Genomic DNA, 27,271 nt, shown 5'->3' on the forward strand with positions numbered 1-27,271 from the left:
ACAGTCACTGCTTCATTTTCCTTACTGCCAGCCAGGCTTTCTGGAACCTTCATTCTCCTTTTTTTCTCTCATGGCAGGACTCGAGGCCCACTCCATGTCACCTTCTTCTGAGGGTAGATTTGGGGAAGATGTCAGAGTGATCATTTTTCTTTACCTCGTAGAGATGGTGATGACGATGGGTCTGATGTGTAAAAGCAGTCATAACCTCTTGCTGTGCAGCAAGCTGAAATATTTGCTCCTATCATTCCTCAGAAAGATCAGGTGAAGCAGAGTCTTCTTGCTTCTGGGTTTCTGTGCAAGATTAAATTTGTCAGGAAAAATCCATATTGGACTGACTGGTCTCAACCATGACTGAGTTCAAGCAGCACTGATAGACATCTGCTTTGATTGGAGGTGGCAGTACTGTTGTTGATCCTGGAGTGATCCACCCAATGCCTTCCTGCTCAGAATAGGGTTCAGCAAGGTAGCCACATTGTAGGCTTGTGGCTAGTGGTGGCAACAGACTACTTTTCTTCACTGTCCTTTTTCTTGGCAGGAGACTGTTTCTTAAGAGCCATAGTCTTCACTGCTTGATGTGCAGCAGGAGCAGAGGGGTCTCTGAACACCTCTGTCAGCTAATTCACAGATTTCTCCACATCTCTGTCTCGTCCAACTTCTGGCGATAAAAAGTAAAAAGGAAAACAGCCAGAGTTAGCCATTCTAGCAATGCAATGCAAGTTTTCATCATAACAATGACATACCCACATGTCAAGGAATTATTTTGTTTGACTGCACACTACTTGGGGAAGAATCTGTGAAAAGCTGCATAATGACTACTTGGTTTAAACATAATCGAAGGTGGAAGTTTGCTTTTGAAAAACAAATAAGCAAATTACCCTGACATGCTGGGAGATTTTTCCATGTGCGTGGATGTTATTTCTGGTGGTCCCAAACAGGAAAATGTGCATTGAAACATCTGCCCTATCTAGGGCAGACAGTCTGCTATACATTGAGTACCTGCCATTCGGTCAACGGTTTCTGCCAGGTGGGACTTTGCTGTCAGAAACATGGCTCTTCCCTGACTCTAAATAACATAGGGGAAAGGCAGGATTACAAATGTGGCTAATGGGTCATCTGATACTTTCTGGTGGATATCCTGCATCCAAAAAAATATAAAAGAGACCCTTAATTTACCAACTCTAATTTGTCATGTTACAAATGAATTGTTTTGGAATGCTTGCAAAGTTGATATGTATTTGTAGTGACTATTGTTCCTGGATACCATTGCTTTCATTCAGCATTTGTAGTTTATGTTGGACTAGGGAGTGCTCTACCCTTGAACCTTACCTTTACCTCCTTGAAGGTTGTGCTCACTTCAGTAAGCCAAGAGGAAAGGTATTATACATCAGCCTGAGATACATTTCCGGGGATTAGTAAAAATTGTAACAAAGTTTCCTATAAATACTTATGAAAATGGTAGGGATTCTTTAATTTCTAATAATTGTCTGTGCTGTTGGTGAACTCATTAATACGATACTTTCATGTCATGCTTTATTCTCTAGATTAAAACATAATAAAGACCGCTAACTGTAAAATTGTGCTAGTCATTTACTTCTCAGATGCAGAGTGCAGTGTGTGCATAAATTAACCTCCAATCGAATCTGGGAGGCCGAAAGTGCAGTCTCAGTACTAACTGGTTCCCTGTGACTTAGCCCATGGAGGGTCATTGAGATTATTGTATGTTTTCTAAAATGCATGGGCTTAGAGGCAATCCACATGGAATTCATCCAATTAGATCCTAATTTCTGTTAACTCATGTCAGAAAGGAGGTTCACAAAAGAATGTTGCACACCTTCCTCAGTATGACGATGCTGTTACTTGTGGGAAAACGAAGGGGAAGTCAAATGAGGGAACATTGTCCAGGCTTCTATTCATAATATCTTTCTTTTTAATGATATAGTGTGGTCAAAACCTTAAACGTAGGATGTCAGAGCTCATAACAAAGTATATTGAAAGGTAGATATAATAGATTTATAGATGGTGTATGATACCATGTAGATGTGAGATGTACCAGAGATAACAGTAGTTTCAAGTTTGTGACAGAGGAACAGCATAGAAGCATATTTTTTTTGAGTAGTTATATTTTTCCGGAGGTTACTCACCTTAGTTTAAGATCATTTCAACCCCCTCATTACTTGGATGGCAATGCTTTCATATTTAGGTCCAAATTCAGCGAATGTACGGCAAATCATTACAATCAGCTAGATGGTAATAGTATATGCTTTCTAGGGGAAATAGCGGATAGTGGAGAGCAATGTGATGGGGTACCAAAAGATTTTCCAGTTACTGAATGAAGGCTCAATTAAGGTTAATTATCAGTGGTTGTTCGAAGCTTCTCTTTAAACTAGGCATTGAGGAGATGTTTTTGAAACATGCTTGCAGAATATTCCAACTTTTGGGTGCATTACCTGAAATGAAGAATTATAGTATGAATTAATTTTAAAATCTTCCTGTATCAATCTTCAGCGGAGCATAACTTGTAGAACTCCATTTAATGTCAGAGGCTTGTTGTTTCTGAGATATGTAGCAAAGGTTATTCAGGTGGACTCTTCATCATGGAGAAGGGTCAAGGCTGGTTTGCATCTTCAACTGTCACACTAAGTTGAATGGGTACGTTCAGATGTGAGTGCAATGCAAACTGTGCCCCTGGATTCAAGCTATACTCTGCTGATGAGCCCTAATAAGGGCAAAACTGGTCCTGTGCTCCCTGCGTTACAGTTCAGGGAGGACTTGGCCTGACAGTTTCGGCTGAGCTGTTCCCATTTCAGCAGGGTCAAGAATGATTTGCATATGGTGAGTCCAAACTGAGGTGGCATAGTGTGGAACATAGCGATGGATTGTGGTGCGCCCTGAGAAATTATCAGTGGCTGAGGTTAATTAAAGCATGCCATCCATCCCTTTTTTGCATACTTCATTAGAAAACATAGCCCATTTTATAGGCAGAATGAAGTTTCAAAGGGAGTAATCTGATGCATGTGTAAAGGTGTAATGCACTCAGACATTTTTCAGAAACACTGCCTGCTGATCACTTTGGAGAATGCCTGGTGAGATTTGAGTGTTAAACAGCCCTTACAACAAATCCGTCACTCCTCATGAAATTACAACACAGTTGTTACCCCACAAACAACGCAGACTTGTGGGGGGGGGGGGGTGTTGCATTTACAATCCAGTACCTTCCCTACTGTTGCACAGACTGGAGTTGGAATAGTAAATTATACTATTCCAACATCCAGCGCCCCCCCCCCCCCCTCCGCAAGCCATTGTTATGACTTGCGGCGTAATGGTATGCGTTGTTATAATGCAGTAACTGTAACAACTGCATTGTAATTGCACTTTGGAGTGAAGGCATGCCTTAAAAGGAGGCATATTCATTTGAGTAGTCCAGTCATTAAAGTATTATCATAGTTGAGAGTGAAATAACTAGGGCTTGAACAGCCATCTAAAGGTCCTGCTTAGCGAGGAAAGGCTTGAAATTCTGATGAAGTTTAAGTTGCAGTCTGGTATTTCCTACCATTCCTTTGACATGTAGGCCAAAATAAAGACATTTTTTGAGTCTGAGTTTGAGTCTAAGACCAAGCATTAGGGGCCATTTTAACTGCTTCACATTATCATTAGAAGAATATATTAACTTCAAAATAGCCTGTTTATAACATAAGGCTCTGCACTCTGGGCTTCTGCCCACCGCAATAACTAACTGCACACCATCAGAGCAGTTAGGTTAAGGTAACTCCTCTCTCCGTCTGGAGATATTGAAGACAAAGAAAAGAAAGACCTCAAATCAAGCATTCCCTTGTTTAACTCTCCCAACCCCCCAGAATATGGAACAAGAGCCCTGAAATAGTCCAGCTTTTCCTCTTCTTCGGAAAATACCTCAAGACTCACCTGCTCAAGCTCCATCTGCCAGACCAGTTCGCCTCCCCCTTTTCTTTCGCTCCCTCCTCTTCTTAGTACGTTTGACCCCCACCCTTCCTCAGTTGCTCAGCTGTCTGCTGATTATGATCCTCTCATTCTGGTCGAATGCATCTCATTTGCTATTGGTTGACTATTTTACTATTGGTAAGCTCCATTTGGCGATGGTTCTGAAAGCATTCTGCTGCCACTGTGGGCACGTCTGCACTCTAAAAACAGACACCAAACAAACAAGCAGAACATTAATCCATTAATAAATAATAGACAGAATAGTGAGAATCCTTGTTTTCCTGTTCAGATATGTGACTGAGGCTGCGAGTATTTCTATTCCTTTGTTAGGGGAAAGGAGCATACAGCTTCTCCTGTGCGGGTTCACTGAGAGCTTCATGTTAGTCATTTAGGCTTGGACTTCCTCAAAGGAGGAGATCAAGGTCTAGAGGCATTTCACTCATTTGTCTTGAGACATAATTAGGTGAAAGTGGCATACTGGTGAAAGGAGATGCAATGTTTCACCAGTATGTCATCCAATAGCTTAACAAAATGATTAAAAGGGCGATCAACGAGCAGCAGGGTACCACAAAAGGAAGGTTAGCAGAAATGGACAAGAAATGTTACAATTTTGATGCACTGTTACCTATTTTTTCAGGCAGGCCTCGAACTATGTAAGCACAATTATTTCTGTACCCGTTTTGTTGCTTCTGAATTTTAAGAACGCTTCCACTAGCAATTTTGGAATTTGCATGCTTTCTATTAATGATTAAAGTGGAGGAAAATATAAAATACACTGAATTAATGTGGGTGTATGATACACCACCAAATGTAAGTATTTAGTAATGAAAGAAGCAGAAACATTTACAAAAAATAACTGAATTGTTCAGTCAAAAAGCCTGCTCTTTTACGATGATCTTATGTGACTATGGCCTCAAACTTTATCTATTCATTCATTTTAGATGTCTACATGTAGGTCAAACTTGTTGTTAAATCAGAAACCTCTCTGTGAGAAAGTGGGTTATCGGTTGGGGGGGGGGGGGGTGGAAGCCCAACTCAAGCAACAACCACAATCTTTATCAGGGTGAACAGCAATAAACCACTAAGTTAACCAGTGCTTAACCTCCTGGTAGCCTGGCACAAAAGCAATAGGGCTTATCTTACAGTCAATATTTAAAGTATTTATGCAGCAGACAAACAGTAATAAAGTAAAAACACAACACAAATAAAATCCCAAATCAATTTAGAAAAACAGAATAACTCTTAATAAATAAAACAATACCAGATTGACAAACCTCCAATCAGTAGAGTCTGAGATATTCAATTTCAATGATTTTAGTGATAATAGCACCTAGAAGCACAAAACCCCACTCGTGGTCATCTGGATGTGATAGATCAGGGGAGAGTCACAAATTCAGGTCCACTGCGATGGAGTGCGGGTCGAATATAAGACCAGGCCACTGAAAAGTTGTCTTCTAAGCCTGTGGGAAAAACATCCTTCTCGGTGGCGGAGCCACAAGGAGGAGGCTGAGTGTCGCGGACTGTCATTGGTGTAACACAAAGAGCAGGCCAAGGATTGCAGGCTGCTCTTGCTGTATAACACAGTGCAGGTCTGGCATTGTCGGTTGTTGTTAGAGCTTCACTTTGACAGTCATCAAAGGCAGCAGACTATTGGTGCGAATAGGCCCATTTGCATCCACTAGTAGCCCACTCTTCAGAGGTTTCACCTTTTCACCTAGGAGAGGCTCTTACTGATGCCAGCCAAGGGCCTAGGCCCAACAGAGGCCTGCAGCAGGGTTCAGACTGGTCCTGTTGCAGGTCCAGACAGGTCAGCTGGGCAGTTGCAGGGAGGCCTCCCAAGCTTATTGTGTCTCTGTAGGTCACATAGGAGGTCAGCCAACTGACCCTTGGAGTCAGAACGCCTGAGATAGAGGCAAGCAGGTCCAATCGTCCTTCTAAGACAGCAAGGCAGTCCTTCAAGCAGCATTGCTTTCCTCTGGCAGCAAGGCAGTACTTCTGTCACCAGGTAGGTCGCCCCCTAGCCACCGCGTGGTACTCCCCGTGCTGTGTGCGGCGCTCTGCCCGCTCTGACCGCTGTTGGTTCCTTTGTCTCCCTTTGCCCTGTTACCTTGTTAACTGTGCCTGTCATTCGTGCATGTGACCCGTGGTTTTACCCCCTGTTTCCCGCACTCTGCCCGCTCTGACCGCTGTTGGTTTCCTTTGTTTTTTCTTTTTTCCTTTCTTCGTGTTAACTGTGCCTGTGATTCGTGTCCTTACCCCTTGGTCCCCTTCCTTCTGTAACTGTTGGTTTCGCTCCCCCTTGACTTCTGTGCCCTCCCGCTTCCCGCCTCGCCCTCTGCTTCCCGCCGCTGCTCCCTGCGGCCCCGCCCCCGCCGTTCCCATTCGCCACCCCGCTCCCGCCTCCCAGCTGCTCCTCCCTCCCTCAGCCCCTCATATGGCGCCCGCACAGCGAACGCGCAGCGGATGCGCCGATTGTGCACCGAAGGCGCCCCAAAGGCAAGCCCGTCTGCGCCCGTCCGCATCTGGACCATGCCCAGCGCCAGGACCTCTGGCCCCCGACGACGCCAGACCACACGACAAACCTACGACGCCGCCACCCTCTACGCACTCAACGCCGGCAGAAACCCCGCCTGCTACCGAGCCACCCCGAAATGCTCCCATGGACCCTTCACCTGCCTAGCCTGCAAATTCACCTGCCTCCGGACCTGCACCGCACCCGAGAAGTCGAGCACCAACAACAACCACCTCAAGTGCATGCTGCTCAACACCCGCTCAATCCACAGACACGCCGTCGAACTCTGGAACCTGCTCGACACAACGTCACCTGACGTCGCCTTCCTCATAGAAATCTGGTTGAACGCCTCCTCAGTGCCTGACATCGCCATAGCCATCCCGGACAGATACAAGATCACCTGGAAGAACCGCGTCAACCAGACTGGAGGAGGCATCACCATCGTACTCAAGAACACCATCCGCATCACGACCAACCCCGACGACACCTTCATCACCGCCGAACACCTCCACTTCCAGATACACACCGATCCCAAGACCACCCTCAGAGGCACCCTCATCTACAGACCCCCGCGACCACGCACCCAATTCAGCGAAGATATCGCCGACTTCATCAGCCCGCACACCCTCCCCTCCGCTGACTACATCCTCCAAGGGGACCTCAACTTCCACTTGGAGAACAACAAGGACCGCAACACCACCACCCTGCTGGATAACCTCGCTAACCTCGCACTCAGGCAACTGGTGAACACCCCCACCCACTACGCCGGCCACACGCTTGACCCCGTCTTCTCCTCCAGCAAGCACATCTCCTTCAGCCACTCCACCGGATTCCATTGGACTGACCACAGCTGCATTCACTTCAGCTTCAGAAAAACCACGACCCACCACCACCCGCAACAGGGTCCTCGCAGGAGCTGTAAAAAGATCACCGCCGAGCAGCTCACCACCTCCCTCCACCAGAACACACACGCCAGCACAGCGGACCCCAACGAAGCAGCCAGCAACCTCACACAGTGGCTCACCAACTGCGCAAATGACCTTGCACCACTGAAGGACCCTCCCAGCAGACCCGGCAGCAAGAAAGCCCCCTGGTTCACCGACGAACTCAAGACCTCCAAGAAGAACTGCCGCACCCTCGAGAAAGTCTGGCGCCACGACCAGACCACGGACAACATGACGGCCCTCAAGCACGCCACTCGCAAACACCACCAGCTGATCTGCACCACCAAGAAGACAGCATTCAAAGAACGACTGGACAACAGCGCCCACAACAGCAAGGAACTCTTCAGCATCGTCAAAGAGTTCTCCAACCCCAGCGCCGGAAACAACGACATCACTCCATCGCAAGACCTCTGCGACTCACTCGCCTCGTTCTTCCACCGCAAGATCGCCGATATACACAACAGCTTTGGCGCACCTACCACGCACCCAACCACTGAACCAACGCCCCCCGCCACCACCCTCCGCGCCTGAACCCGATCAGCACCGAAAACACCACCCGCACGATGAACACCATCCACTCCGGATCACCAACCGACCCCCTGCCCCCACCACGTCTTCAACAAGGCCGACTCCATCTTCGCACCCCAACTCCGGGACATCATCAACACCTCCTTCAACACCGCCACCTTCCCGGAGTCCTGGAAGCACGCCGAGCTCAGCGCTCTCCTGAAGAAACCAACAGCGGATCCCACCGACCTCAAGAACTACCGCCCCATCTCGCTCCTCCCTTTTCCTGCCAAAGTCATCGAAAAGACCGTCAACATACAGCTTGCCGCCTTCCTCGAGACGAACGGATCCCTCGACCCTTCGCAGTCTGGCTTCCAAGCCAACAACAGCACCGAGACCGCCCTCATCGCAGCCACTGACGACATCAGATCCCTGCTCGATAACGGGGAAACAGCGGCCCTCATCCTCCTGGACCTCTCTGCAGCATTCGACACTGTCTGCCACCGCACCCTAGTACAGCGCCTCAGCAACATCGGAATCCGAGAGAAGGCACTGGAGTGGATCATCTCATTCCTCGCCGGAAGAACCCAGAGAGTCCGCCTCCCCCCGTTCAGATCCGAGGCCACCGAAGTCATCTGCGGCGTACCACAAGGGTCATCACTCAGCCCAACCCTCTTCAACATCTACATGAGCCCTCTCGCAGCCATCGCATGCAAACACAACCTCAACATCATCTCCTACGCCGACGACACCCAGCTAATCCTCTCCCTTATCAACGACCCTGCCACCGCCAGAATCAGCCTACATGAAGGGATGAAAGACGTCGCCGAATGGATGAAGATCAGCCACCTGAAAGTGAACTCAGACAAGACGGAAGTCCTCATCCTGGGATCATCGCCCTCCGCCTGGGATGACTCCTGGTGGCCCCCTGCCTTGGGCACCACCCCCAAACCAACGGACCATGCACGCAACCTGGGCTTCATCCTGGACTCCTCCCTCTCGATGACCAGACAAGTCAACGCCGTCTCGTCATCATGCTTGAACATCCTGTGCATGCTCCGTAAGATCTTAGGATGGATCCCCACCGAAACCAGGAAGACGGTCACCCAGGCGCTCGTCACCAGCCGACTGGACTACGGAAACACCCTCTACGTCGGAACCACAGCCAAACTTCAGAAAAGACTCCAGCGCATCCAGAACGCCTCCGCACGACTCGTCCTGAACATCCCCCGACACAGCCACATCTCCGGCCATCTGAGAGACCTGCACTGGCTCCCCGTCAGCAAGAGGATCACGTTAAGGCTCCTCACCCACGCACACAAGGCACTCCACGACCTGGGCCCCAAGTACCTCAACAACCGCCTGACCTTCTACGCACCCACCTGCCAGCTACGATCGACTAGCCTCACCCTCGCCGCTCTAATTTAAAATTCGACTTTATAATTGAAGAGGATTTTAAATGACAGTTAATTTAAGCGTAAACAGCGTATCTCTATCTGCTCCCAATCTAAATTTAGCATTTAATGCATGTAATAAGGCACCCCCGTTTTAGTCAGTGGGATATATAGGCCTTACAACAATGAAAAACAGCTTTATGAGTTTTTTACTGCCAATAAGGGTCAAACATAAGTACACTCCTCTACTTTTTAAATACAGTGCACCCCCCCCCCCCCAGTGAGCCGTTAGGCCCATGCTTAGCAGTGACATATAAGTATAAGAAAGAAAGGTTTAGCCTGGCGAAAGGTTGATTTTGCCAGGTCAAAATGGCAGTGCAAAACTGCACTGCAAGCTGCAGGAGCAGGCCTAAGACATGTTTTTCTAGTGCTACTTTATAGGGTGGCATTATGAGTGCTACAGGCCCACTGGTAGCATTTAATTTACAGGCCGTGGGTATATGTAGTACCATTTTCTATGGATTTACAAATAAATTGAATGTGCCAGTTGGGTGTTGGACAATTTTACCATGTTTGCAGGAGAGGGCACAAGCCCTTTAGCACAGGTTAGGATGTCAGGTCTACCAATCTCTAGCATAGCTTTTTAGCCAGTGGAACAGAGACGGGGTCACTGGTAAAATTAGTGGAGAGACTGACCAACAGAAAGAGAGAGAGGGAGAGAAGGAGAGAGAGTGCATGCATGCATGCACTTCTGTGTGTGTGTTTAGAACCCAATAATACCAAACACACAGAAACATTTAGTGACAGTTTAGTGTTCTGCATGACTGGAATAGATTTGCAACCAGTTGCAAATTGAGTGCAGTGAACAGGATAAAGATGGAGTGTGACTCAAATCAGTAAGTGACTGGCCACTCACTTCAGGTCAGTATAAACACTACCAAATTTGTTTCATAACTGCATCAGTTCCGAACTTTAAAATGGGCCTGGGTAATCTAGTGGGGGACAGTGTGATCTACATTAGTACCTATGAAATGATAATTGCTGCATTTCAAAATCAGTATGTGTGATGATTAGAACAGCCGCAAACAGTAACTGCTCAAGCTTCAGGGATAATCTTTGCATACAATTAACTTTCATGAGTAACAGTAAACTAGTTGTCCTATTCCCAGTCACTTGTTTATCTCCAGAGACAATATATGATGTGGCTTTGTAAAATGTTTACTTTTCTATTCTGTGAAAAGGTTAACTGACTGGCTTGCTTTGCATTTTCAGAAACATCAGAGAAAGGACCAATAAAAAGTGACAGGTGAGAACTACATTTTATTTTTTTCTTTAAGAAACTGAAATTACATGCATACATTTGCTGACCTGTGTGATATCCCCCCCCCCCCCCAATGTCATTCAATGTAGTGCAGCCAATAAACATGGCGCCAACAAGGATGAAACAACCTACTGGAAAGAAATCAACGCGGCTATGGCCTTAACCAACCTGGCACAAGGAGAAGAACAACTGCAGGGCACAACAAGCTGCATTATTCAGAAATCCTCACATATATCTGAAGTAAAGACTGTCAAAGTGCCATTAATTCCACAATATTAAAAAACTATTGAGGGGAAGGGGATACCAAAATCTCAAGGCAGCATCTCCCCATGCAAGTATTTTTCACAATCCGAAAAATAGCTGTGAAGGATATTAGGAAGTGGCTTCCCTTATTTGATCCGGAAGAGAACTGCTCCACCAGACTTTGAAAATTGAACTAAAGCGCAAAGTATCTTCTTCAAAGGACATGTAAATGATGACATTTTTTTATCGAGATATTAACTTATTTTATGCTATTCACATTGTTAAGTATAGTGCCTGCAATGCTTTTGCTGAAAGTTCTTTTGCCTTACAAAAATAAGCTACAACGTCGGCATAAAATGCCACATTTGTGCCTTAAATGAAATTGCCAAAGTGCTTGCTCTTTTTATAATTTTTCCACAGAACTTTAATCGGCCCATGGATGAGGTCATGAAATATGAAAACATCTTTTATAAATATGATGGATGTAAAACAAAATATGATATGTTTTTTTCAGTATTATTAGGATCTCTAAATGTTGTTGCATATGACACTAAGGGTATTGTCAATGTATTTCTTTTGTATTTAATACTAAAACAAACATGGTTGGGTTATTTAAAAAGTGCAATAATTTACAACTCTTCCTTCTAAGATTGTTTTTATGTGTATTTTGTATGCCTAGGACAGCCATGCCATTATCATGCCATTTTCCATTGAACTCTAAAGAGGCTCCTGAAGGTGAACCACATGTGTAAAGAGAAAATGTACATGTTAGTGTTAGGAGACTTGTGGCCTTATTTAGAGTTTGGTGGACGGACTGTCCATCACAAACGTGACATTTGTCATGTCCTCTGTATTAAGAGTGCATTATAGCCCACGGCACTTATGATAAGGCACATAAGCTATCCCTCACGTTTTGATGGAGTATCCTGCCTGCCAAACTCTAAATAGAGTCCTTAGAGCTAGCAAGATATTGAATGCCAAAAAGTAATCCCATATAATCAGAGCCTGACCTATTGCTAAATTGATTTCAAATTAATTACACAATAGGTTCCAATCTGAGGGCTAAAAAAAATGACACCTTGTGGACTTAAAATGCCCTTTTTTTAAAATAGTTCTATCCTCTATGTCAGTTAGAAGCTGTAAGCTTTATTACACTTCATCTAAACAAGGACTCGATTTGCATAGGGTCGGGGTGGAGAGTTGGGGGCGAAGTCTGTGGCAGAATTTCGGGATCACCTCTGATGTAGTGGTTTACATTCAGACCCATCTTTTGTGTATAGCCTTAAAATCTAGCGGTTCTCGGCTGAAGGTGCAATACTTCCCAAACTCTCTTACTGGTTATTTGCACTGAAAGGTAAATAAAATATCACAATCCATGTTTTGCTATTTTATTGAGGAATGCATTTTACTGATGGCTGATTGAATAATAATTACTAGCTGAATAATTATTTTGGAGGTTGTGCTTTGTACTTCTTGAAAGGTTATTCTTACCATTTAGGGCCTCATTATAATGTTGGGCGGAAAGCAATCCGACAGCTCATTGGAGGCTTCCATCCTACATCAAAGGTTTAGTCTGACCGCCATATTACAATACTGCCGATCAAAGGGAAACCCGTAGGGGAATTCTGCTCCACTTTTGACAGGCTCAAGGAACTTGTCGAGACAGAGGGCGGATCATAATCCCCAAAATGGACGTGTTGCCTGCTCAGGGATTATGACGCACATATCCCACTGTCTTTCTATGGTGGTATGACTGCCATAGAAAAGCTATTGGAAACGGACTGTGGGGGCCCCAGCACGGCCCCTGTCCCCCCGCGGCCTCTGCTATGAGGCTTGGGGAGCATCTGTGGACCCGGGGGATGACATCAGATCTACAAGGAAGCTTGTCCTTTAATGTTGCTGTGAAATCTAAACAGCTTTAAAAGACTTTACATTTGAAAAGAAAGCCCTAAGATTTACAGTCAAATAAAATAAATGACAAAACATAATTAAAAATAGGAGTAAGGAAGACTAGAGAAAATGTTTGAAGGCATAATAAAGTGGGAAAGGAAATGATCACTACCGTCTATCTATTTAAAGGATTAATTTAATAGATTTGTGTGCTTAAATTTAAACACTTTGTCAAAACGATCTCACTGCCGATCATTTTTTTCTATTTTATGCCAGAGATCGGTGAATTTTCTGCTTTAAAATTGTTCCTGGTTCAGCGTATCTTAAAATACATTGCAGTTTATATGTGTCAAATTAGACTAACCAATTGGCAAGCCTCTTCTCTGTCCATGGTGAAAGTTATATATACAAATATATCTAATCCTTAAATTGGAAACATATGGCACATGAGCCTTTCTCTTTCTATATATTTAACTCTGCAGCATGGGATTAGACAGAAAAAACAGGCTAAATCATGCTTCACATGATGGGGTTCAGGTTTCTTTATAGGACTGCCTGTGAATAAACGTTATGACCACAGAAACAATTTTAGACAGATAAGATATTTTTCAATCAAACAGCAATATTTGTTAGTTTTCTGTTGCTGGAATGTAGTGTTGCAAGCCTAACTTTATAATACCTATTTTGTATGTTGTACAATTTTAGCTTACAGTTGTTCTTCTAGCTTGTAATCTAAAACATTTTGAGGAAGCTCTCTTTGTAGATAAACAATGACATTTTTTATTTGTATTAAAAATACAGTAAAAATGAAGCCATCTTCCATGTTAGACCATCTGTCAAATTTATAGACCCAATTGTGTGAGTCAAAGTCACTTAGAATACATATATATATGTGTGTGTGTGTGTGTGTGTGTATATATATATATATATTGACAGTGGGACTTTGGGTTCTTTTGATGCCCCTGTCCAGTTGACAGAACCAAAAATTGCTTCTTTTTCTTTGATTTTGCCATTATTATGTTCCCAAGTAAGCTTCACACTTGACAGCATTAAAGACTCATTATCATAGATTTAGTTTACTTAATTAGTTTGTCTCAACTCAAAAACTGGGCCTGGAGTTAAAGTTACCTACTTCCCTTCTAGGCTACATACTAGCTATTCTGTTTCCCACGCATGTGTTCCTTGCACTATATATATATATATGTCTATAGCTTTGCATTTTCCCATGCCTCTATTGCAAAGTTAAAAAGCTAGTATGTAAACATGTGGATACAAGTTGTACAAACACAGCAACATGATACCAGTAACTTGATTAGAGTGCCTTAATATTTTTGCTCAATCAAAGTTGTAATTTGTGCAGCGAGCAGTGATGTAAATGAATAATGCTTCCATTAAATAATATGATACTGGTTGGATATGAAAATATTATTTTGTAAATATATTTCAGACTTTTTTAATTTTTTGATCGCAATGACATACAAAAGTGGTGTGTTATGAGTTGTTTTGTGACTGTATGAACAGATGAGATTTGCTTTTAATTAATTAGCATTATTTTTGTTTCACACTCCAGAATAGGAACTTCGAATATTTTTCATACTGGATTTTGACAGTTTTGTGATTTTCAGATTGAAAACTAAAAGCAAATATTTCACCACTGTTTATACTATGATAAATTATTCTGGCTTAAAATATTTGACACAATAAATTATGTTTTTCCTAAACACATCAGTTGTATATCATCTAATTTCTTGTTTGTATTTCAAGTTGTATGATACATTGGCCCTATAGAATGTGTATTCATCATCTGCAATGTACGGTAGGTGCTTGGAAAACCTTTAGACTTTGAGTGGAAAAAGACATTTATGTTAGGTCCCCAGTGTGTGAAAAAAACTCTTAGTATTACAGTTAGCACACATCTTGGCATTTTCTCATTATGCAATTATATTTCATTTATTTTTCCATCCACTGCTTTAACATTTTCTGGCAACACTAAAGTACTGCTTTTGAAAGGAATTCTGAATTATAGAGTGCCAGAATTTAAGTAAAATTGAATATAATTATTTTATTGTAAAAACTTACTTTTCCTTGCCTGCCCTCCTTTGTTTCCAAGTACCATATGCAAGCATTTTTCTTATATTAACAAACGCAGAGCTTAACCTTGGACAAGGTTGAAGTGTTCCATCAAAGGCAAAGCTTGTTATACTAAAATGCGGAATTCTTTATCTCCCCATAGCCCAGAGCCCTGTTGACAGAAGCTATATATGTGCAGTAGTCATGAACTCCCCGTGCTTCTGAAACTAAGACCGTCTACATATTGCATTTCCCTTTTAGGGAAAAGCCTCCTAATCTGCCTACCCTGGAGGAAAAAGAAGACTTTCCCAACCCGCTGTGCAATGTTTTGCAATTAGCCTATAAAGAAGGTCATTGTTCAAAACTTTTGACATTACATAGCTCGTTGGAGTGCACAGAACATTAAGGTGTCTTAATTTAGAACGGCAAGGACTTCTCCTAACCCCAATCATGCATGACATGATTTGTCATCAATAACTTCAACAAACTAACTCCCCCGAGCGCCATGTCATTTTTCACGAGCAAAACCCGTGCCTGAAATTGAATGCAAACTGTGCATACAAGCACAATACAATAATACTTTATACTACATGTGAATATGATATACTGTATGCGTATAAATTAATTACCCATGTTCACGGAAGGTACATTGATATTGTGAAATTACCAGATTAGCTCATGCCAAGTGGTAATAATGGAGTGGGCAAAATTGGCAATACACCGAAAGTTGAGTTTATTTCACAAAAGTGGTTGCTGCTGTAGTAATTTCTTTCTCCTGTTTGCTCTGGTCATCCTTCGTCTAACTTTTGCATCAGGCAGAAATTGAAAAGACAAAATGGTAAGAAAATATTTTGCTTTCTGTCGTAGGTAAGGGAAGTCCAAAAATAGCCAGGTAGTAAATTTCAAGAATGTAGTTTATTAATCCAGTTACAGAAGAAGTAATTTGTAGATACGATGGAAAGCTAGATGGTAAGTTGTAGCCCTACCAGGAGCCTCCCTGCTGCTCAGCCTGCATTCATCAACTGACTATCTACACATCAGCAGGCACTCAAGCATTCCATGACATCACCACAAGTTCCAACACTCATCCTGGCTGAGCAGTAGGGAAGAAGAGAAAAAGGACAAAGAGAGGGAATGATCAAGACACATCACTTTCATTTCATAAAAGGGATTTGTATGATTTACAAATATTATCAATGTCATTTAACATGGTGCAGAGAGATAGGTTTGCTGATCGTAGTCAGTGCATTAGATACACACTTGACACACATCCCGGATGAAATTCTTGCCAAGTAAGATCCACTTTTTTTTAGATTTTAAATACTCCGGCTCTGTTTATCAAGGAGTTGCATCCCTTTTAAACCACTCAGTGTGGTGCATGCGCAACACAACCCCAAGATGTATATATCAAGCCATGGAAGCCCACTTTGTGTGGCCTTGATTGGCTTGATAAACCTAGAGAAACAAAACGCAGCACAAATCGCTGTGTTGTGTTACTCTGCCACAGGAAGGTGTTCCAGATTGTGCCTCATTCCCAGATTTATTATTACTGGGAGACCTGGGAATGTGCCAAAACTGCTACGCATCCCCAGGGGAGGTGTAACAAGGGGAAATATGTTTATTTCTTCTCTTATTTTCCTCTTCCTATGTGTGCTGCTTTTTGCAGCACATATAGGAAGAGGAATATGCCTCAGGGGATTATTTTTGTGCAGCAAGGTGTCCCCTCCTGTACAAAAACAATCCTGCATGCATGCAAGGCAGGCACCCTTGTACAATGGTGAAAGGGTGATTACGGTGGCGCTAAGCAGCCCATTGTGCGCCAGCGCTTGGAAAAGGCTGGGATGCACTGTATTATGTTGAATAAGGTGTGATCTTGCCCTTTCACTGTAACGCAGCAAGGTGACTTTCTGTGCTCTGCTGTGCTGCATTACTTATTGATAAATATGCCCCACACTTTTTTCACACACTATGCCCTCCCACATCTGTGAAGTATACAAGACCCATTTCAGAAAGTCTGCTTTTCTCAGTTACAAAAGAGAATACATTAATTACTACTTCTAAATTGTTATTGTGGAAATAATCATCTTTTCACTCACTTTCTATAAAATGCTATTAAACATTAAAGTGTCTTTATTCAGGTAAATGTGTTTATATTTGTCTCTGAAACCAGTGTATGCTACCAACGTTTAAATAAACAGACTTATTATCCACTCTTCAGCCTACGCTACCTAAAAAAGTTGTGTAGATCACAGAGACCAGCAGACTACAGGACAGAGGGCTGATGTGAGGTGTGGCTGAGTACACAGACAGACGATTCCACAGAGGATAAGGAAAGGCCTGACTATCTTTTGGTAGTTGAGCCTGAGCTGCAAAACTGTCCCCAGAAATAAACAAGATACAATTCACAAATCAATTTACTAGAAAAGAAAGAATAGTGATGATTAAAAGGAAAGTAAACAAATTTGATGTAAGCATCATTAAATATTAAGTGATTTTTAAGTTCATAACAGTTTCTAATTGAAAATGAACATACTCATCGGATTGGCATGGTGAGACAGGGAAACAAATGAAATCAGGACAGCGTTATTGGCCACTACACAAAGCAACACCTCCCATTTTTAAAGCAAACAGTTTTTAAGAAATACAGGGGTATATTATCAACACAGGCGATAAAATTATCGCAGCTTTAGTGGAAGAAAACTGCCGCTAAAACGGAGATAATGGGCTTGATAATATGCTCAATGGAATTCCAATTGAAGCCCATGTTAGATGTGAAGAACATCTAACATGGGCTTCAATTGGAATTCCATAGAGCATATTATCAAGCCCATTATCGCCGTTTTAGCGGTGTCTTTCTGCTGCTAAAGCGGCGATAATTTTATCGACTGTTTTGATGATATGCCCCACAGTCCTTTAAAGTCAAGGTTTCATTCACTTGCAGCAAATGTACTAGATTAGAAAGTAGATGATGTCTTTCCAGATGACGATCTTCAAAAGGGTTCTCCAGACCCGAATCCATAGTTTCCAGCTTCAGAGGTTCACATAGTCTTCCCCTGGGGTTCAAAAAGGCCCCAACATCCATGGAAGGCTTCTTGGACCCCATAACAGGGGTTCAAGTGAAAAAAGGCCCGATACCTCACTTCCTTAAGGTTCACAGTCAAAAATATTTAAGTCTTCACTCGTCTTAAAGATTTACCTTCTTGTGGATACAGCTCACTCTGACCGAGATTTGCTATAATTCCTGATTGATAGAGAACAGCGCAGCACCATGTTCAAGAAGAGTTGGCTGCCAATGATGTAATCACTGTGCTCATTTAAAAAATGGCTTCTTTGCATCATGCACGGTTTCATGCTGTGGTGAAAAGGCAAGTCTATGCAGTCTAGCATACACTTTGTATTGGAGGTGTATCCTCCAGTGCAAAGTCCTACGAATGGCCAACAGCCCAGGGTCAGACATGTAAGACATGTTTTAGAGTATAGAATACATGTTATAAATGGGTACATCAAGCAATATATCGCTTCACACCTTCCTTTATTTGGTGTTTGGATCTGGGGAAAAATTAGATCATGTTAATATTATGAGCCCCAATGTAACCCAATATACATGACCTATTACCAACGTTTGTTCTACCTTGTCCTACATAATGATTTTGGCGCTGACCTTTTACCTAGTTATGTGCCAAATAAATATTGTGTGGTTTCTTTGAAAACTAGCCTTATTTATTGTGCATGAGGATTCTTAGTATCATATCTTAATTCCCTGCCTAGGACATGCACAGCAGGATTAACATCTTCTGTATAATAACTCGGTACAAAAGTCAGCGCTATCGTCATCCTTTAACAACAGACCAACAGTACCATTACACATCTAGGTAAAATGCCTGAGGGTACCTTTCCGATATAAAAGAACCACATCTACACTGGGCAACCAGAGGAGAAATGTTTAAGCTAACACTAGGGGGCAGATTTACATCAAAGTAACGCAGCATGGTGCAGCAAGTCATTTTGCTGCGCCGTGCTGCGTTAGTTTGAGAAGCACAGAGATGCGACATATTTACAAGAATATGTTGCATCTCTACTTCCCCAGCGCTGGCGCACAAACTGCAGCCATGCGCTGGCGCAGGCACCGGGTGCCTGCATCGTAGGGAGATTGTTTTTGCGCAGGAAGGGACACCTTTCTGCACAAAAACAACCACAAGAGTCTTTTTCCTCTTTCAATGCGTGCTGGAGAATGCAGCACGCATTGAAAGAGGAAAGAACGAGGAGAAATTAAAACATTTCTCCTCGTTGCGCCTCTCTTCGCCACCTCTAGGGTGGCGTAGCATTCACACATATCTCCAGATTTACTGTTTCTCGTAAATCTGGAGATGTGTTTTGTTCCATGGGTGTTGCGTGGGAACACCCACAGCAACACCCATGGAACGCCCCTTCCACTCACAGTGCTGCGTGTGAAGGGGCCATATTTACGAGGAGAGGATAAGTCATATAGGGTGGCTTTTCCTCTCCTTGTAAATATGGAGGAGCCCCCTGCGCCACCAGTACCTCACGAAAAGTGACGTACTGGTGGCGCAGGGGGCTTGTAAATCTGCGCCTAGAAGCTGAAGTCCTGGCCAGCAGAAGCTCCTGTATGCAGTGGTCTGACATCCCTTGCGCGTGTCCAACTTGAGACCTTCATTCACTCCCATCAGGTAGTGGGGTTGGTTCTTTCCTAAGGGGATTCTTGGCTTTTCACCTACATACATGCCAGGTATACTTAGGTACACTTAGACAGGGTTTGCATCATAGGAGTAAGCTTGGTTACTGACATGTGTTTATATGCCTGCATATATTTACTGTTTTGGCTCCATGGTAGAATTCTACCTTTTATTTACTTTGGTGCTTGTAATCTTATATATCTATTTCTGTCTAATGATTGTCTCAGCAAACATGTTTTATAGTAGAATGACGCTGGTTTAATAAATACTTATTGAAAACATCCCCCTTGTTTATTCTGTGTAACTCTCTGAGACTAAGTGAGCATGATTTCCTGAGCAAAAGGTAATGCACTGTTTCCATGATCCCTGAAGGATCGAGGTTTGTCATGTTCGAATGTGTACAGAAAGTTTTTGCTCCTTGGTAAGGTTAGGGGGCTTATAGTGGCACTGTGAGCTAGCTGGTCTAAATGCTAACATATCCTGTGGGGTTGTCTGGAATTAGTCAGGACACCAACCCTTAGTTTATGTTATCTAAACGTGCAGATCCTATGTAATATTAGGAACTACACAACAATATGGTAGAACTGACTTTTTTGTCATGATTAATTGGCCTGCCCCGAACACACTCCCCTGCATACGTTAACAACGGAATTTTGCAATGGTTATTACTTGCAGCATGAAAGGCAACTTGCAGTAGAAATGAACCTTTTGCATATGGAATTTAATCTGTTGCTGCTGTTTACAACACATAGTAAAGCTTTGTATATTTTGTGTTGCACAAAGGCAAACTTTAAGAAAATCTGGGACTTTGTCTTTTGGACTTTACACACTTCCTCCAGCCACAGTGGAAGAAGCTTCACAGCATTCTTCTGGACAGAAATGGATCCTCTTAGCTTTGTTGGTCAGTAGGAAGCCATATTCCCTGGCACTCATAGAATCGTTTCAGGTCCAGAGATTCTATGGAAAGCTGGATCAATCGCTCCACAGTCCTTTTGCAGACAGTTATGATGTTTTACAAGTATGTAATCTTCTTTTATTCTGCGTCCTCAAGAAACTCTTGACAGTGGTGTTTGCAGTTTTTTAAAGGTTAACTCAATGGTAATTCACAAATTTCCCTAAATAAATCGCCTCAACATTTCTGCACATTCCCTCCTTTTCTTTCCTAGAACTATCCTCTAGGTCCCCATTCCCAGGAACACCTACAGGAAAAGTAGGCTCGCAATGCTTTGCTCTCTTGTTTTTTAAAGATTACCGAGCTGAACTTTTCCTAATCCAACCACATCTGACCCTTCTTAAAACAATGTACACAAGCACACCTTCTAGGTACATATTCCTTCGAACTTGGAGACCAGGCTAGTTACTGTCCTTGAGAAATAAAAGCCTGGTATGGTTCAACTTTTGCCAATGCTGTCAAAACAGGAGAACTGCTAGGCAGAGAGACTTTTGTCTTAGCCATTTTTGAGTTTCTTTTGGCAGATAATTCCCAAATAAAAGTAGCTATAGTGCAGGAAGCCTTTAGAAAAAATAATCTTTGGACCAATGGGTGTGAAAAACCTCTTGTTAACAAACTGGTTGTTGAAAGGGCAGAAATATGCCAACCTCTTCAAAATTACCCTTACATAATAATAAATAAAAATCCATGTTGGATTATGATTCTTATTTCCTTCATGTACATGTGTGTCCACTAGACTGGCGTTCCTGCTCCTCTGCCAGCAAAAGTTAGAAAAAATAGGATTGTTACATTATGGCCCAGATTTACTAGCACTTTGTGGCACAAACCTGGTGCAAACTGCTGGGTAGGATTTATTATACAATGCAAACCAGGAGTTGCACTAAAAAGTTCTTGAAAGTAATAAAATTTGTGCTACGCACTTTTTGCACTACCTTGCATCAAAGGGGTGTTCCATAGGTGGTATATGAGCATCCTCTTGCAACCATCCATAGGTTTTGACACACATCCGTCTTTAGTAGTTGCGGCAGTATGTGTGCCCTCAGTGCCAGGGCACCGGGGACAGTGCGCACACGTGCCGCTTCTGCCCTCTGACTGAGAAAGGCTACGCCTCTGTCTGCGGCGGTGGCAGAGGTCCGTAGCTAGAGCTTGTGGCACCCGGGGCTATCCCTCAGGTTGCCGCCCCTTGGAGGGGGCGGGGTGCTGGGGAAAAAGGCCTGTACGCACTGCAGTGTGCGTTCTATGACATACCCCCTGGCACTGCTTCCCTGAAATAGACCGACTAATTGCAGACCTCCTGTAGACCCAGAAAAGGGATAAATTGGATTACCCATGCTCAGACAGGAATAGGAGAGGGGAGGACTGGAGATACCCAATATAGAACTTTATTATAGAGCAGCACAATTACAACACGCTGTCCACTGGTTGTTCCCAGCGGATAACTGGGAAATGAAACTGTTAAGTGGCTGCCACAGGAACCGGTCACTCCCCGCTCTGCTTATGAACGGGGCTCAAGTGCCACTAGACATGCACTTTATAATACGAAAGGTGTGCCGAATATGGGAGACAGCAGTCAAAATAGTGTTAAGTTGCATCCCAAAAGTGAGGGATATGCTGATTTGGGATCTGAAAGTGTTCGATCGAGGTCAAGGAAGACTTCACATATGGAATCATATTTTATTTATTATCACTATCATATCAAATCAAATCAAAATATCTTTATTCGGTTTTCCATTGTTTTGAAATACCATAAAAGTTCATAAAATACATCAGTTTCATATTCATATAAAAAGAAAACCATGTTTAAAAACATTTTTAAGTTTCAAATATTAAAAACTATTTTTTTGCCAGTATTCATTTTAGTCATAAAAACCATTTGAACCAGTCATCATAAATTGGTACGATGTCTGATACAAAATTTAAGAAAGTGCACTATGGACTTTGTCATATGTTCGGTTTCCAGAAACTGTAAAGCCAAATAGGCTGGGCGACATTGACCCAGCTTCAAGATCTGCAAAAGTGGTACTATCCACCGCCTGCGTGGTGAAACATAAAATGTACAGAAAAAAAGTACATGTATAGTTGATTGTGAAGAAATAAGATCACAGGGACAGGGGGGAGATTTGTGGACCAAGCAATTTGGGAAGGAAAAGAAATCATACGATGAAACACATTAAACCTAAAACGGGTCAACAAAAATGTACCATTTTGATTTACATTATACTGCAGGTATGGTTGGATAGTAGGGACAAGTTGTATTAGCACACATTGCTGTACAGAAGGTTTTCCTATTTCAGTTAGCAGACGCAATTGGGACAGATGCGACAAACATACTGTTTTTAGTTCTTTTTTTGAGAGGTCCAGTACTGATGGAGGGTCATCGAAGAATCTTGCTAATCCAATGTCAGTAAGGAATGATTTAACATAGACCAGCCACCTGATCTTCCTCATATTATCGAGTTTTATGCAGTCTTGAAGAATTGTTCTTGTGAGGTGACATTGTTCCGTTGCCCAGATCCTTCGCCACAGCATGACTGGTTGGATTTTAATGATGTCCGAAATGTAATCCAAACCAAGTTCAAGATGACAGCCATATGTTGTGGTACTTTTTGGGACTGCCAACAAAAACCTTAAAAAAGAGTTTTCAATTTTTGGGATCTGGTCTACGTTCGCCCCGCCCCAGACCCCTGCTCCATAAATCGCAATACTAAGACATTTTGCATTATATATTTTGAGCATTTCAGTCGGGGGTCTCTTGCCCAACCGGTTTGCAAAAGCCTTCAGTGCACCAACAGCCCTTAAAAAAGCCAACTTACGGGAATTAGCGGCTTCCCTCCATTTGAAAGCCTCATCGATTAAAATCCCTAGGTAGGGATAGGTTTCCGTTCTTTCTAGGGGGGATTTGTCCACATAAATTGTCTTGGGTTTTTTGCGCTTTATGCCAGCTTGCATCACATACGTCTTTTTTATAGTTACTCTAAGATTCAAGCTGGCCATAAACGAGCAATATTTGTTCAAAACCCGTTGGAGGTCGATTGGGGTTCTGGCGAGGATCACCGCGTCGTCGGCGTATAGTAAGGCTGGTATCTGCCGACGACCGGTTGTTGGAAGATCTTCTGCACCCTCTAGCATAGTAGCCTCTAGGCCATTAGTGTAAAGGGTGAATAAGAAAGGGGCCAGCACACACTCTTGTCTGACCCCCTTCTCAATCTGAAATGTATCAGTTAGTTGGCCTCCTGTCCCGAATCTCACTCTTCCTGTTGCTCCTGAATATAGTTCTCGAAGGAAATGTACTATTGAAAGGTCAATTCCCATTTGCAGCATAATTGTCCAGAGCCTTGAGTGGACAACGCAGTCAAAGGCCGCTGTTAAATCCACATATACCATATGTAGAGAAGTGCCTTTTGCCTCTACGTACTTTCCGGCCAATAGTGTCAAATTTAAGGCCTGGTCCACCGTACTCAATCCTGCCCTGAACCCGTATTGCAAGTCCGAGATTGTCCCATGATCATTCGTCCACTCCTGGAGACGGTTGAGAAGAATGCGCCCAGCCATCTTCCCGAGCGAATCCAGGAGTGAAATGGGACGGTAACAGGCAGGACTGTCTCTGTCTCCCTTTTTATAGATGGGGACCAGTATAGAGGACGACCAAGAATCGATCAGGCCAACCTCTTTGGCCGCGTTCAATACGTTAGTGAGTAACGGGGACCACAGGTCTGGATTATGTTTAAAAAGGTCCACAGGGACCGAATCCGGTCCTGGTGCCTTCCCGGATTTAGCAGTTTTTATTGCCTTCTCTATCTCATTTAGTGTAAAGTGAAGGGCTAGTGGATATTTTACTGGAATCAGAGATTCTAGATGTTCTGTTTCAGGGAGTTCTTGCCCTCTAAACACCTCAGAGAAGTGTTGCACCCATTTTCCTGAATCGATAGCGACATCTAGGGATGGCTCATCTACATTGTCTGTTAGGAAAGGAGATTTAACTATCTGCCAGAAGGCTGCGCTATCCTTTAGGGTACTGCTTTTCTGTAGTTGGGCCCATAAGTTTGCTCGTAGTTCCTTTTTCCTGTTTCGCAGTGCGAGCGCATAGACCTTCCTTAATTCTATGATCTCCACTTTGTCTCTCTCTGTTTTAGCTAAAGCCTTCTTTAAATTGGTGTGAGCTTTCGTACATTCTGTACTAAACCATCCCTTTCTAGTGCTCTTATTTTGCTTACAGTCTCTAGTTAGTTCTTTTCCAATGTTTTCAACAATGTCACTGTAACTGGTCAGAATCTCAATTGAGGTTGTAGAGGGATCTAGGAATCTGTCCATAGCGCTTCTACTTGATTTTACTATTTTGGTGGTTATGGCTTCCTGGTCTAGTTTGGCCCATTTTAATGTGAAACCATTTAGTCTGTCCAATGTCAATGTCTGTTGATATAGCAAGCTTAAATGGGCCTTATCTCCTCTATTCTGTGTTTTCGATTCCTGGAGTGTCATACTAATGGGGGAATGGTCGCTAAGTGCATTGTTAAGGACTTCAAAGGTCTTGATATTTGCAGCTTTGTTAGTAGAAACTAGAACATAGTCTATCAGGGTTTTAAGGCCCCTGCCATGGAAGGATGGCGTAAATTCAGTTACAGGTGTTTTTAGTTTATTGGCGAACCCCATATCCAGATCGACCATCATCGTCTGCAAGTTGTTACCCTCGGGTGTATGTGTAAAATGGGTTAGACAATTTCCATCTTCATCAATGATCCCACAGTTAGGGGTATCGCTCTTGTCACATAAGTGCAAGTTAAAATCTCCTCCCCAGACTACTGTGTGGGATTATTTTGCATATTTTGTTGCAAGATCATGTACCAGGTGGGAAATCTCACTTAGGACCATGGTTAAGTCAGATGAAGTCAAGTTGTTATAAAAATTGATGATCGTATAGACCACTTGGTTACTTTTACGGAGAATAATAAGCTGGTAGCTCTGGTCTAGCTTTAACCCCTTCAGTGCTAATGACAAGGGTAACTCGTCATGGAGTTTCCATTGATTTCAATGGAAAGTCAATGGACCTCGCACACACCCCTTAGCAGCCAAGTGGTTAAGGGGATTATTTCGCAACAGGGCCAGAGATTTGAAACATATGTTACTAGCCCTCCCTTACTCCTACCTGCATTGGATCTTATGGCTGCGGAAAAGTATGTTTTGTAACCCAGGAGGTGAATAGGGTCGTTAAGCCAGGTTTCCTGGAGGCAAATTAGATTACTAGAATTTGCCAAATAAAGGAAACTATTTTCCGAGTGTTTGGAGGCTAAGCCCGCCACATTCCAAACTAGTAACCTTAATTGTGGGTTGGAACTTATGGCAATTGATGCCGTACTCTGGATACTGTTATCTCCAGGGCGACTTAGTTGTACTTCGCGTTTCAGTTTTGGAGTATTTCCCAGCACCTGTGGATTGCTTTCTGTAGGAAGAACAGTACCAGTAACATCCTCCGTAGAGGCAGAGAGCTCATGTGTTAAATCCGCCATAATTGGATGAGCAGTTGAGTTGTTTGATCCAACTGATCTTTTAGCTGGTGTACAACATCCCTCATGCAAACAGTTATTTATAGGGCTTTCTGATGTGTTTATTATTGTGTCTCCAGAGTTTACTAGGCTAGGCATTTTATGCTCCTTCTGTGTTGATGGTCAATCGACCATCTCTAAACAGCTATAGCTGTAAAAGGTTGATATTCCACCCCAAGGTACCCTTTGTGGTTGAGCTCTCCTGCCATTACTTTTCCAATCAGCCCAATCCCTGCTTTCATGCCCCCATCCTCCCTGATTCCAGCCCCTTTGTCCATTATCTGGCTGAATCCAGGACCAATTAGGGGACCAATTTGAGGCTTCAAGATAGTGGGGTGTCGGAGGGTAAAAAAAGGATAGACGCTTGGTATTTATACCTCCATTCTTGTCCAGTGTACCCCAGGAACAAATGTGGTCCACTACCTGAGGATTTTCAAAATTAACTATGACGCAATCACCTGGGATTGTTTTTTGTTGGTGTCCTATCCATGGAGCCCTTCGTACTGTGATGATTCTGGTGACATAATTTAGCGGGTTTGGTCTGTTGACATTCAACCAATGCCGAACTTTGTTTAACAGGGACCAGGTTGGTTCCTCTGTGTCGTGACTCAGCTCAGGGACCCCTGTCAAAATAACTACGAACGGAGTTGCTTCAGGAGGGAGGTTTACGGGCTTGGTCCATCCCTTCTTTATCCTCCTTGAGTGTTATGTCTCTGTGAACGTTCGTGGTGTGGGGTATTTGTTGGGAGTGATTTTAAGGGAATGTGTGTTGGGGGTGGGTTTTTCTCCGAATCTGTAACTTTCGTGGGGAGCTTTTGGGGGGACTTAATTATTGGAGTTGCAGGGCCCTTAGTCGAGTTATTGGCCATACCTCCTGTCTTGGTAGTAGGAGCGTTAGTTGTATTAGGGACATTTTTGGAGGATTGTCCTGGTATGATGTTCACAGTCTTATTTTTTTGGACCTCCAGGATTTGTCAGCCCTAGATTCTTTACATTTGTTGGATTTTTTAGAGTGGTGGCTAGTACTGCTATTTGCTTCTCTATGACTGCCAGGCTTCTTTGGATGGGCTGTAACTGGTGTTTTATTAGTTCCGCTATCCGAGCCATCAGGTGGTGGTCTGACTCGCATGTTTGACAGCCTTCGTCCAGATCAGAGCATAAATCTTCCTTATGAGCGCTGTCATCTTTGCTATCATTCACACTCAGATCCATAACAGTGAGATGGGGATTAAGTAGACTGTTGTCTG

At 43.2% G+C, this 27,271-nt stretch overlaps 1 protein-coding gene across 1 annotated transcript in view; it reads left to right on the forward strand.

Moving 5' to 3' along the window:
• MKX (mohawk homeobox) overlaps positions 1–11,359 on the forward strand; it is a 230,398-nt gene extending 219,039 nt beyond the window's left edge. Inside the window, exons 6-7 of the mRNA XM_078663399.1 lie at positions 10,587–10,620; positions 10,725–11,359. Of these exons, the coding sequence (XP_078519525.1) occupies positions 10,587–10,620; positions 10,725–10,914 (224 nt within the window). The 3' untranslated portion in view covers positions 10,915–11,359. The remainder of the gene's footprint in view (positions 1–10,586; positions 10,621–10,724) is intronic.
• The last annotated feature ends 15,912 nt before the right edge of the window (positions 11,360–27,271 follow it).

This window comes from Lissotriton helveticus, chromosome 10 (assembly GCF_964261635.1).
Source record: "Lissotriton helveticus chromosome 10, aLisHel1.1, whole genome shotgun sequence".
Taxonomy (NCBI): domain Eukaryota; kingdom Metazoa; phylum Chordata; class Amphibia; order Caudata; family Salamandridae; genus Lissotriton; species Lissotriton helveticus.